This window comes from Myripristis murdjan, chromosome 10 (genome assembly GCF_902150065.1).
Source record: "Myripristis murdjan chromosome 10, fMyrMur1.1, whole genome shotgun sequence".
Lineage (NCBI taxonomy): Eukaryota > Metazoa > Chordata > Actinopteri > Holocentriformes > Holocentridae > Myripristis > Myripristis murdjan.
This window is the reverse complement of record NC_043989.1, coordinates 15,307,367-15,319,751: the sequence shown is the minus strand read 5'-3', so window position 1 is coordinate 15,319,751 and position 12,385 is coordinate 15,307,367. Positions and strand designations below refer to the sequence as shown.

General features: G+C 42.7%; 1 protein-coding gene across 1 annotated transcript; it reads right to left on the bottom strand.

Annotated features, from left to right (window-relative positions):
* sh3bgrl (SH3 domain binding glutamate-rich protein like) lies at positions 1-11,737 on the bottom strand. The gene is made up of 4 exons (XM_030061967.1): positions 11,461-11,737; positions 2,335-2,520; positions 1,520-1,600; positions 1-1,015 (listed from the first exon to the last, which is right to left on the bottom strand). The coding sequence occupies exons 1-4, from the start codon at positions 11,503-11,505 to the stop codon at positions 980-982; spliced, it is 348 nt and encodes a 115-aa protein (XP_029917827.1). The 5' UTR covers positions 11,506-11,737; the 3' UTR covers positions 1-979.
* Positions 11,738-12,385: the final 648 nt, after the last annotated feature.

The window sequence follows — 12,385 nt, the reverse complement described above, 5'->3', positions numbered from 1 at the left end:
TTTGCAGTTTTATTTGTACTTTTATTTTGTCCAGAGAAGATATGAAGTAATCTAAGATTGGAATTGCTTATAGTACCAAACCAATGTGAAACAGAATGCTTACAGCAAAACAAAGCAGCTATCTCACTTCCTCAAAACAAAAGCAAAAACAATCCACCTCACATCCCTCGATCTTTACAGACACAAATATTTTGGCATGTATTATAATTTTTAAACAAATATCATCTCATAGAAAACAGTTTGCTTTTAAAACAGCATTAAGACAATATAAAGTAAATAAAAACATAGAGAATGGGACTTTTAAGATGTAACTCCTCCAGAAGGTGCTGCATTTTTGGCTTTGACATGACCGGTATGATTTGAGCACAACTATCCAATCAACATTTGTTGAAAAGTTTCCAGGATTCAGCAGATACAAATTACTTAACAATATGTTGATTAAACCTGTTGCATTGAGATAAGGTAAACCATTTTTTGTCCAAAATAGAGAACACTTTTTAAAACTCTGTGCCTACATAGATGATATTGATGTATGGTGGGCCAATTTATGGTCAATTTATGTCACATTTATGACAGTGTATACAGTTTGCTGCATCTGATAGTGTGTCCTCAATCAGGAAACTACACAGGATGTCTTGCCAATATGTTCACATTCATGCTGATAGATGATTGACATGTCATTAGGCCAATAGGTTTAGTGGGCTGAGGTTAATGGCAAGAAGCAGAACTGTTCCGGGTACCCATCATGCTCTGCTCTTTAGCACCTCTTCTCACTACAGCTGACAAGGCACAGCTGAATACAGATTAATAATAAAAAAAAAAAAAAAAGAAAAATGAAAGAAGTTATAAACCACCCACATATCCATAAGTTGCTTTTTTATTTGCTTTTTTTTCTGGATCTATTCCAGGTCTGTCTGAGTCTGGGTCCAGGTCTGGGTCTACGTTTAGGCCTGAGGTCTCAGGTGGAAATGGTGCAAAGCTACAATTTTTCCCTCTTGGCTAGAGCCTCGGCCTCCTGGAGTAAAAGAGAGAGAGAGGGAGAGAAAGAGAGGTGAGAGAAACACCCAGACACACAGACAGGTGAAGAGAGAGTGCATCACAAGGGAGGAGAGGGAGGAAAAAGAGGGGGAGTGTTATATTAAAATGGAGGATATTGCTTTATATGTATCTACTACAACAGGACAGAGGAAAACCCCTCTGTTTCTATGGTAACTGGCACACCTCTCGGCAGTTCCTCTTGTGAAAGAGGGGAGGCGCCAGGTTGCAGGAGAGAGATGGGAGGAAGAGGAGGAAATCTGTTTGGGTGTAAGGATATCAGGAGCAGATGTGTTATGTAATATGTGGATATAATACTGTGATAATAAATATATAGATATGTAAGACAGCATTCCATCAAAGCGGTGTTAAGCTCTAGGAATGCGGTGCAATGAAAGGACTGTGATAGCCCCCCCCCACCTCTCTCTGTGTGTGTGTGTGTCTGTGTGTGTGTGTGGTGTTTGTTTTGGGTTAAGAAGATCACCTTAGAGCCTGGGGGAGCAGTCAGACCCAGAAATGCATACACAGCATTGTCCTCTCTGGCATCGAAGAAGGCTTCATAGTTCTGCGAGAGAGGAAGACGAAGAACTTTAGAGGAGTGCGCTGCAGCGTCCAGCTCGGATCGATCGAGGATCACCTTACTTAAATCTGAGTTGACTGCCTCTAAAGAATGATAATGCGAAGCAGACTTTGGATCGGTGCCCGCGGGGCAACAATCTGAGCAGCGAACACCCCCGCTGAGACATCCCTCGCAAGGTCTACGTGAGAAAGCTGTCGTCATTTGTTCGAGGTCGGCAGCCTCACAGAAAGTCAAAAGTAAATCTGATAGTCGGGGATTGTCTCTGAGAAGGTATCCCCGAGTAAATAGGCTGAGCATTCACTCATTCCCTGTTTGGTTGTGTGTGACTTTTCTTGTTTTGTTCTGTCATTCTCATTCCTTTGTTCGCTCTTTGTGTCTCCCCACTCATACACACACATGCACACATGCACACACACACAGCCAAACAAACAAATTTTTCAATAGGGCCCTACAGCTGCAAGGATCCAGGGGAATGCTCTATTCTTTGTCTGTGACATTCAATACGGCACATCCTCCATTACCAACTTTACTTCCAGCCATCCATTAGCTGCATTACATGATGCCTCACTGCACCGAGGCTAAAGGCCCTGTGCTCGTCTAATGGCTGTAATCTAGTGCTCGCCATCCTACGACAGAGGGGTAGCATACATGATGGTGACTCTGAGGTCTTAGAGTAGTGTGTGTGTGTGTGTGTGTGTGTGTCTTTGCAGCCCTCTCACCCCGCAATATTTGCTTTCGTTAAAGATCTGCGGGGGGAGAGGGTTCCCAGTGGTTGGCCTCGACTCCTCTGGAACATTTTCCCTCATCCACTTCCTGTTCTCCTCATTGGCTGCGATGTCACACTCCTCAAACTCGATCTTATTGGCTGCCAGGAAGCCCATCACATCCTGCTGCTGCTTCTTAATCTGCAGGGGGGAGAAGAGAGAAGTTGTCCGTTTGTAAAACTTATCAGGCCAAACGGATGCAACCCTTTGAGTGCGTTATCTTCAGCACTATGAGCCAACATAAGGCTTTAGTCCACCATACTGCCATCACTCTGCTGTAAAAATGAGGTTGCTCCTTCTCTCCTGTGAGAGACTTGACAACAGGCACCGCTGGCTGACCAGTTACTAAGATACCATGTTGACAACTGAATGAACAGATGGAAAAGTAGCTGGAGACAAAGGTGAACATGGGCAAGGCTAAGTAAGAAGAAGCAGATTTAATGTTACATCTATACAAAAAAAAATTCAGGAGGAATGCACCTACACCTAGGCCTTATGCTCACTTTTATTTTTTTATACTGATACCTTTTGTCACGGTATCTTTGTCAGAATTGCACACTTTTTTTCTTGGCGGTACTTTCAGCTCTGTCTTACTATCTTACTGTGCATTGTCACATCTCAACTATATCCAAAGTGCATCTGCACATTCCACATCTGGGAACCTAAGCAGTGCTCTTTCCCTTCTGTTTTTGCACACAGCTTGTGTATTTTGAATTTGCACCCACTTTTCTTCTCTCCCTTGGATGGACAAACACTGTCAGGTCTGCCAAAACTAACAGGAAGACGAGTAAAAGTGGGTGCAATCTCATACTATGTAACCTTTGACAAAGACACATCAAAATGTGAAACTGAGCATTATGAGTGTTAGAGTAGCATTTAGTATGTATTATTTGAGGATTATACACTGAGTATTATGTGTTAAATGAAGATCACTGTGGAAGCCCATTCTAAGGACTTGCTGATTTCCTCCCTCTGCAAGATTTTTCATGCAGATTTGATTATTTGTGACAGACACTCCTGTCCCACAAAAGCCTGTTGTTACATCAGATTTAATACTGTGTCTCTTCTTCAGTCATTTGTGAAACCTTTGACATGTTAAAACCTGCTGCAGTGCAAAACAACCGGCTTTTCATCTAAAAGCACAGATAACTAGTTCTCCAACTCCAACAAAACCACACAGTGTATCAAGGACTACACCCTGATACTCCATGGGATGCCACCCAATTCTGCATGTGTTATCATGTTTGTATTGTTTGGATGTTGTGTCACCAAATACTCCAAATAACATCAAAGCAAAGTTCACACTGCCGGACAGAGACAGTAAGCTACAGTGTGGCTTGACCAGGATAGATCCAGGAGATGTGTGTTCATCTGTACGTGCGAGTGTGTGTGAGTGTGTCGGAGGAAGAATCTGACTTAGTGTATGAAATCGTGGTCCAATGGGGCCTCAGTGGGTGTGCATAAGGAGGAGGATGGCCCTACAAGGCCAGACGGAAACAAGCGCTCCTCTGGGACTTGAGAGGAGGTAACTGGTCAAACACATGCCAAATAAGGCCTGCTACAAGGAGACACAGATCCAACCTTGGCTCTGCACACACACACACGAACACACACACACATACATGGACCCATAACTAAAATGAATACTAAGATGTCCCTTTTTAAGACAGTAAATTAACAATAGTGCTCTAATGTGTATAGTGTCTATCTGTGTGTCTTTTTCAGCCGCTTCCATGTGAGGCAGACAGGACTCCACCCAGCTTTATGGTGTGTTGCAGACACACAGGTGGATTATTTAACAGCCATCTGTTGAGTAAAAACTGAAGCATGGGTATGTGGTAGATTAACGGCCCTACAGTTTGAATCATTAAATGACAGTTGTACTTCCAGGGCCAAAGTCCTAAGCCAGCTCTCCCCACCTGCTTTGCAAGCCAGCGTGGGACAAAGCAGCCATGTGGAACGCCATGAACTCCAATTCACTTTCATACTCTCTCTCTCTCTCAACATGCACACACACACACACACACACACACACACACACACACAAACTTTTTCTAATGGAAGAATCTGCCCAGCCTGCTGCTCCTGTCCTCCTGTGCCCTCTTCTTCACTCTCACTCTCTTCATCCCCCCTGTCTGTGATTTTTCTTTTGTTTGACTTACCTTTGCTTTACATTTCAGACATTACGCTGACACCGTTATCCACAATGACAACACAATAAGCCTGAATTCCTACACTGCACACATTACAGTCAGTCAAAAGCAAGCCAGCTTAGGCTGCTCTCCTCTCCTGTTGTCTCTTTCACATCAGTGCTCTCCAGCCAGTCTCTCAACAAGCCTGTATTGTACTCTTGCCAAGCAAAATTAATTTGCAGGGGAAACTGGCCAGGTGCCATCTGCCCCGAACTCTAATTGCACCAAGAGTATCCCTTCCCTTCCTCTGCCCCTTTGGCTCTTTGCACTGCTCTCCGGTGTCTGGAATGGAGGTCCTTCAGACTTCAGTGTGGATGGAAACATCCTTTTCACTTTCTCTTGTTTTTGGGTGTGGTGATAAACAGCCATCCTTCCTCTTCTTCTAAGGGTTTATTCTCCCACTATCAGCCTGTCTATCTCTCTGGAATGCTGGGAAATTTTGAGACTCTTCAGTCTTCAGCTTGGAGACAGAAAAATACTGTGAGCGAGAGAGGCCGATGAGTAACAGACCTTGTGCTGGGCCACAGTCCGGCCTCCAGCAAATGAACAGGAAGGACTTGCATTCATCAACTTCATAGTTTTGATTTTCATACGTCAAGTCATAACTATCAAAGTATCAAGAACATTTGTCTTCCAAAGAAGGTCAGAATTGCAGAGAAATGACTCAACGGTTTAAACACGCAGAGGCAATGTAGAACAAAAATATGGCTGTGCTCACCTTGGGTTACAAATCAATTCAACAGGAAACTTATGCTCTTGAAGAAACTCAAACAGAGAGCAAAAAGGACTTAATATGCCATGAAACTTTCAGTTCAAAGACGGATTCCAATTAGGACATGGCTCTAAACGTTTAGGCCAGTGTGTGGCTGCAAGCTGTGAGGGTCCCTCATATTAAATGAATCGGCAAAATGGGACAAAAAACTGAAATTGAAACCTGAATTGAAAATTGAAACCAACTGAAAACCCACATACAGAATTCTACATATTCTCCAGGTACAAAGAAAAAAAAAAAAAACTCTGAGTGCTAATATCGTTTACTACAAAGTATTTGGGACAGTTCCATCGCCAAAAACTTCAGCCTGAATTCTAAAGCCTGACAAACAGGAGGAAAAAATGTCCTTCATTCTCAGGGAAGAGAAAGAATGCGTAGTACTAACAGCTAAATACGACACCTCTTGTCATAACACAAGAAAAAACAAAGTATAGTAGACGTATAAACAAGAAAAAATATATAATATAATAATAGCATAAAATAAAACAAAATAAACATACACTATAGTATGTTTTACACCGTCTGCTTCTGAAGTCTTGGTTTTAATTCCTATGCTACTGTAATGCTTCCTTTAAACTAAACTGGTATATGATAAATTGTCAATCATTTAAATTACCCTAGTTAACTTTGTTCATTATCTTATATTGTATTATTTATTGTTCTTTGGCAACATATTGTCATACTGTCAACATACGGTTTAGTAAAAACCCTGTATCTACTATAGGTTACTTTCATATTTTAATTTAATTTGAGGATTTACCTGCTGCTCTGCAGAAGGTTCTACAAACCTTGTGTTTATGAAAGCCTACTGAACTGGCCAAAGCCTACTGACCTGAATTATCTACCTTTGCTTTGTCACAGTGACTCATATTCATACAAATATGGGTTACCTAGGTGCAGTCATATCTATACTGACACTGAAGCAAACTTAATGCACAGGCAGGAGACACCTGCAGTTATTAGACAGTAATTCACTGCACTTCTTTTAAACTGTCTGGAGTAATGGGTTTTACTAAATCGGGACAATTAAATTCATACTAAGTAAGTTGTTAGACACATAAAAGTATACTTAACTGACACATGAATATTTTCCTCAGTTGTATATATTCTGGAACACACACTGACCCCATCCACCCCATCTGGCACTCCAGCGGCTTGAAACAAACTGAGAATCACTTGCAAATACTATTTGACCCAGATCTGATATTTATTGCTGGCGGTTCTTATCAGAAATGACCTGACACTTCCATAACACCGGATAACAATACCCATGGGAGAACAATATCCACCACTGAATGATTTTGTTTCTCCAGTACACATAAGACAGCAGAATCAGCAATGATTACAACAGGTATTCCTCTGAAAGCTAAAATATATAAGACCTTTTTAATGTCCCTTGGGAGCAACAGTGGCTTGCTCTAATGTATTTATTACTGCTACATGTATGAAGAGATAGTCACAGAGAGGATCAGACACCTCTCAGCTTGCAGTAGAGTACCTTTAATGGATATTTCTTTTGTCACTAACTAGCACGAGAAAAAAAACACTGATGTGCACAAGGGCTTTACAACCTCTGTTTCTGCATGCTACATCACCACCTGAGGTATGTAGTGACTAGCCACGAGATCTGATCCAAACCTAATCAACACTGAATAAAGGTCAGGCTCAGACTCAGGCAGTAAAGACTGTCAGACAATAGCAGCTATTGATGAGGGGCATTGTATTGGCAAAACAGGCTCCGATCAATACTGTGGAGACTGACGCGATCAATTATGTCTGCGCAGGGATAGGGTTATTTACTTTTCAATTAATTCAGTTGAAAATATACATTTAATTGGCAGTTTACATTGAGAAAAAAACTCCATTTTTCATTTATTCTTTATTCACTGGATCTTTGGCTGAAGATTTCCATTTTATAAAAGGAGACAATTCACTTCCTGGACTGATGCAACTGAAAGTGAATCAACAACACCCCTTTGTTTATAAGGGACAAAGGTTTGGATTGATTAGATCAAGTCTGATATGTGTTGACAGCTACAAGCTTTACAGTGGCATAGCAGCAGTATTAGCAGTAACAGTACCCTCCACCCAATCCCTTAGCTCAGTCAGCATTACAACATCATTACAAAACAGCCTTACACTGCAGCCCTGGCTAGACTCCCGTCACTGCTACCTAAAGGTGAGTGTACAAAGGCAAGAGGCCAAAACTGACCTGTCACACAGTGACTGACTCACTGTCTGCGTTATCCCTCTCCCAGCAGAGGAACGGCAACAGTCATCCAACTCGAGCCAAAACTAAACTCCTAACCTAAAACCCACACTGGAAGAGTGATAAATCATTGAGACTCTGAACAAAGAGCAGAATGCTTGGAGAGAAACCCCCACATACACAAATGCACACATGCACACAGACAGAAACACACACAGCAACACATCTCCACTTACTGCCGAGCTCTAGTGAGAGTATTGTGGCAATAAGAGGAGTGTTTGATAGCATGGTTGTGGTTCAGAAATGGAAATGAAGCAGTAAATGAGTCATGTGTGCTGCGAATTGAGTGAGGGACTTTGGCTCTTTGGCACAGAGATACTTTGTTTCACTTTGGCCTTCTATGACATCACTGATGCTCTGCAGGTAGAGCCATGATATACTCTATACTGTGTTCATGTGTGTGCATCTGAAAGATAAATCCTGTTTTCTTTTAATGTATTCAAATGAATACTTTGCCTGAGAGTAACCTAAGACCGAGGTGAAACGGGAATGCATGGCTTGATTCTCTCACAGACACATCCACATATTACAAAGACAGTATTCTTCAGTGGTTTGTGAGAGCTCTAGTGCTGCTGCATCACTGCCTGCAGTCTTGGGGTTGACTTGTTTAGGCCTTAGCTGGATTTTAGGATAGACAGGGTTATGGGTAAAGTATGCCCTACTCTTCAACGCACCATTGCCTGTAACACTAGAAGTCCAGCAAATTCATACTGAGTCATAACAGCATTTCTCCAGGTGACACAAGCGCATTGCATCACATTACTGGACAGGAAATATGACAATATCAGCTGTCAGTCAGTGTGCAGTGATACCACCCACAACAAAGGCCAAGTCAGGGGTCAGAAGTCAATGGAAACATTTAACCCATAAGGTTTTGTCAGTGTTACTCAAAAACACATGAAGTCACATAAACACTGAAGAAGCCACTCTGACGGTGCCAGAGATCAAACCTGTTGCTCTCTAGTTACAGGGCGTTCACTCTGAAGTACAAGTACACTAGGCCACCTTGTAGGCAGAAGATGTATGCAATAAGGAAATCTTATCTATTTATCTATTCACCATACATGGAGTTTGGAAATGCTGAGGCACATTATGCATGCTGACACAAGTCATCGTAAATATTCTGTACAATCATAAGTCAATCTAGAGTTGGGTGAAATCTCAATTTTTTTTTCCTCAAATTTTTCAGTTTAGGATTTTAATCTAGATTTTTCTCATTTTTCATGAACCCCAAAAACAAACTGATGGGAATTGTAGCAGGCATGATCATGGTGAATCATGCATTTCTGGGCATGCATGTTCTGTCTTGACAAGGGAATTGTTTGGCTTGCTTGGCAGAGTGCTAAGCTGCTTTTATAACGTAATTTTATGATTCAGCGACATAAATCCAAATTAATTGATTTAATTGATCTATCGCCCAGCCCTATTTCAATCTGTCTAACGCAGCCTTTTCACATTTTAACACATCTATTGTGCATCAGCTTGGGATTACATTAAAAAACAATTTAGCATCTTTCTCCTTAGATCTTGAACTCTTTTTGGACACAATATTTAACCACTTTTGGTAACTTTTTGATGTAACATGTATCAGATTCTACATTGCGCCAATAGGCACCAAAAGCCATTTAGATGTTCTAAAAGCGGTTCCCTGAGGATTGTGGTCACATAACTTTCGGTCTTTACAAAATACAGCTGTCTGAGTAGTGCTGACTGTTGTGGCTTGCCCTGTGTTGAATCTCATACACTCCTCTGGCTAAGTTTCAGCTCTCTCTGTCACTGACCTGCAATCGTTTCCTCAGTGGAGAAATACGGTAGGCTACTTCTGCTGTTGTTGTCTATTCTTTAATACTTCACCCTCTTTCCCTTTTCTTCAAATGACAGGCTCAGTTTGCATCCTTAGCTGGGCCAGAGTGATTACATTAGAGGAGGACATAGCTGACCTGGGAACTGGAATGTGATCACAATGTTTTATAGCCACCGCAGCGATCAAACTGCAAGCTTTGCTGGGTTTTATGATGCAATTTTTTTTTGAGTCGTTGCTTCCCTGAGGACAAATGTATTCCATGAGACTAGAAAGTTCTCATTCCATGGATACACATTTTCAAAATAAGTGATATGTTGTATAAAGTAATCATGAACACAGAGTAAGTCATACTGACTCTGTAACAATCATTTTCTGATGTGATAGCCTATCAGATTAATCCACCCTCCCCCAGACATATTGTGGATGAGGAAAAGTAACACTTCAGTTTAGTCACTGGAGTAATGCTGCTGTCCATTTGCCAACTGACGCAGAAAAATTATGCGAGTGTGAGTGTGCAAGTGTCTGTCTCTTTGTGTGTAGGTGTGTGTGTGTGTGTGTGTTTGTGTGTATGAGCATGCACACACTCATGCACATATCTATGTGAGTGCACAGTGCAGAGTTCTGGCAGACAGACGCATTCACCCTGCTAAAGACAAATCAATGAGAGGTAATGCACTCTCACCGGACAAGCCTCAGTGCTGCGATGGTGCTGCATGGCTGGCTCTTAACTCTGACCACTTTGACGAAAACAGAACGCTCCTGCAAGACTATTGTTGAGCTTTTGTAAATTCCAGTGCCATTAGATGAGCAATAAAGTTATTCAGCTCTACTCGGCTGAAAAGAGTCCCTGTTTGATCACGTCACATAGTCCTCTTCCTTGTGAACTGGCCTGAAAACTGAGAGAGGGTAATATCTATGACAAGTTACTGTGCTTCACCACGGTTTCTCTACTGTGACCACAGGAACAGAGTTAATGGATTTCAGTGCTCTGTTTTGTCAAAGTCAAAAAGCACTAGTTAGATGCTAGTAATATGTCAAATCCATTATGAAAACAAACTTGCAACAACTGTAACCACAAAAAAACATATTTTATAACAAGTATAACATAGTATGGGCAGAGTTACAGCCTTTCAGTGGACTTCCGCTGAAGGAAAGTTAGCATAGATCAGTATTGATCCAGACTTTCAACAAGCTTGAACCAGGGCAGAAGTGCTCCTAGGCTGCAGCTGCATATCTGAGGGCCCTGGAGAATTGCATCACCATCATTCCTCTGTACTCTGGGTGGAACAGCGACTCTGAATCTCAAGGTCTTTTTGGCTGCAGGAGGGTGGAGGGAGCACACAAGAGGGCACATACACTCTCCTGCAAACCTCTCGACTCCCAAGAGCAAGTCAACAGTTTACAATCCACCCCTCTTAACAAACATATAAACTTGTTAACCACCCTGTCCCCCTGTGGCAGTGAGTGCAGGGCCATCAGGTGACAGAGCAGAGGTTTTTAGTGTACATTTGGTGGTTGGGTGCACTCTGTGCCCTGCCAGTTATGCAGACAGGGTTTGGGTGAGAAACACTAGCATGCCAGGAAATGCAGTGACAAACCACAGCTGAGACAGCTCGCACTATACTTCCCTTATTTAGAGTGCCCGAGTAACAGAAACGCACTACAGACGTGAACTTCCTCTGCTAGAGTTCCTGTCTCTCCCTCTCGCTCTCGTTCTCTGACAGCTTATGATACAAACTTTGAGAGTAGAGAGAGAAGTGGAGGGAGGAAAGAGAGGGAGAGAGAAATTCCACCTGTGTCCAAAGACTTGAAGAGGTCAGTTGAAGCCGTAAGCTTATTGATGAGTCAGACCCCTCCGGATAAAACATGATTGATGACAGTCTGATGCACATCAGTTGGTGAGTTAAATCAAACTTCCGCTTGCTTTCATGTCTCGCTTGCTTAACAAACGGCTGGTGCTGTGGAAGAAATCGGTTAAAGCCAAGCAAACCATGCAAAAATCATGCTGAGAGAGCATCTTTTTTTCCTTCTTTTTCCCCCTTACCGAAGTGGAGCCAGAGGACGATGCTATGTACACTTTGATCACCATGTTAAATCCCTGATGTTGACGGCGGTCCAGTGAAATGTAAATGCCCTGCTCCTTGCAGACACTTTGCAGGCGATTGTTCGGCAATGGGGCAACAACCAAAAAAAAACTTCCCGACTAAATCCTGTCTGTTGTGGGCAGCGCAGACTGTCTGCGCAAATGTTCCTGGTCTCAACACTGGATGGAGCTTGCATTCCTCCTCCGCCTCTACTCCCTCCCCGCCTTCTCTCCCCTCTCTCTCTCTCGTTTTCTCTCACTCTCTCTCTCTCTCTCTGTTGCGCGCACGCGTGCACGCACATACGCACGCACGCACAGGGGAGCGATAGGCCTACCCTGGTGGCAGCAGAACAGACTTATATTGTCTAAATGTTTCACCATCGACCCATTGTCTGCATGAATGGTGATCTATTATGAGGCCAATATCTAGGTCGACTGGCCATACACCTTAAAGTTGAAGATCTGCTCTGTCCCCAGTCATTACAGCGAATGCCGGTATGTTTGCATGATGGTGGCTAGACAAGAAGAGAAAGAGACCTGCTGTGATTGTCAATAGTTGTGCGCGCTTTTGTGTAACAGCACTGCTTCTGGAAGTGGAAGCGCCGCCTGAGCAGCCACATTTCATTACATGGGCTTTGTGGCCACCTACAGGCGTCTGGGGCAGACTACGCAAGCCTTTTCTTCAAATGAATTTAGGAAAGCCGACTGACAAACAAAAAAAAAATCTGTCGGGAGAGGAGTGGGCGCCATATTGGACTCGACATTTATCGTGAATTTTCCCCCCTTGCTCGGTGCTGCAGATGTTAAGTCCTCGTTTAACACAAGCCTGCACAGTGGAGGATGCATGCAATTCACTGAGCGTGTTGTGTGACGTCGGGTTTGGTAT

What these genes read in the sequence shown, in the direction of transcription:
- sh3bgrl (XM_030061967.1), bottom strand. Translation starts at nt 11,505, where the DNA reads ATGGTGATCAAAGTGTACATAGCATCGTCCTCTGGCTCCACTTCG. An exon ending in CGTCCTCTGGCTCCACTTCG is followed by an intron (nt 2,521 to 11,460) that starts GTAAGGGGGAAA and finishes TCCCCCCTGCAG; the next exon opens with ATTAAGAAGCAGCAGCAGGA. An exon ending in CTGCTCCCCCAGGCTCTAAG is followed by an intron (nt 1,016 to 1,519) that starts GTGATCTTCTTA and finishes CTTTTACTCCAG; the next exon opens with GAGGCCGAGGCTCTAGCCAA.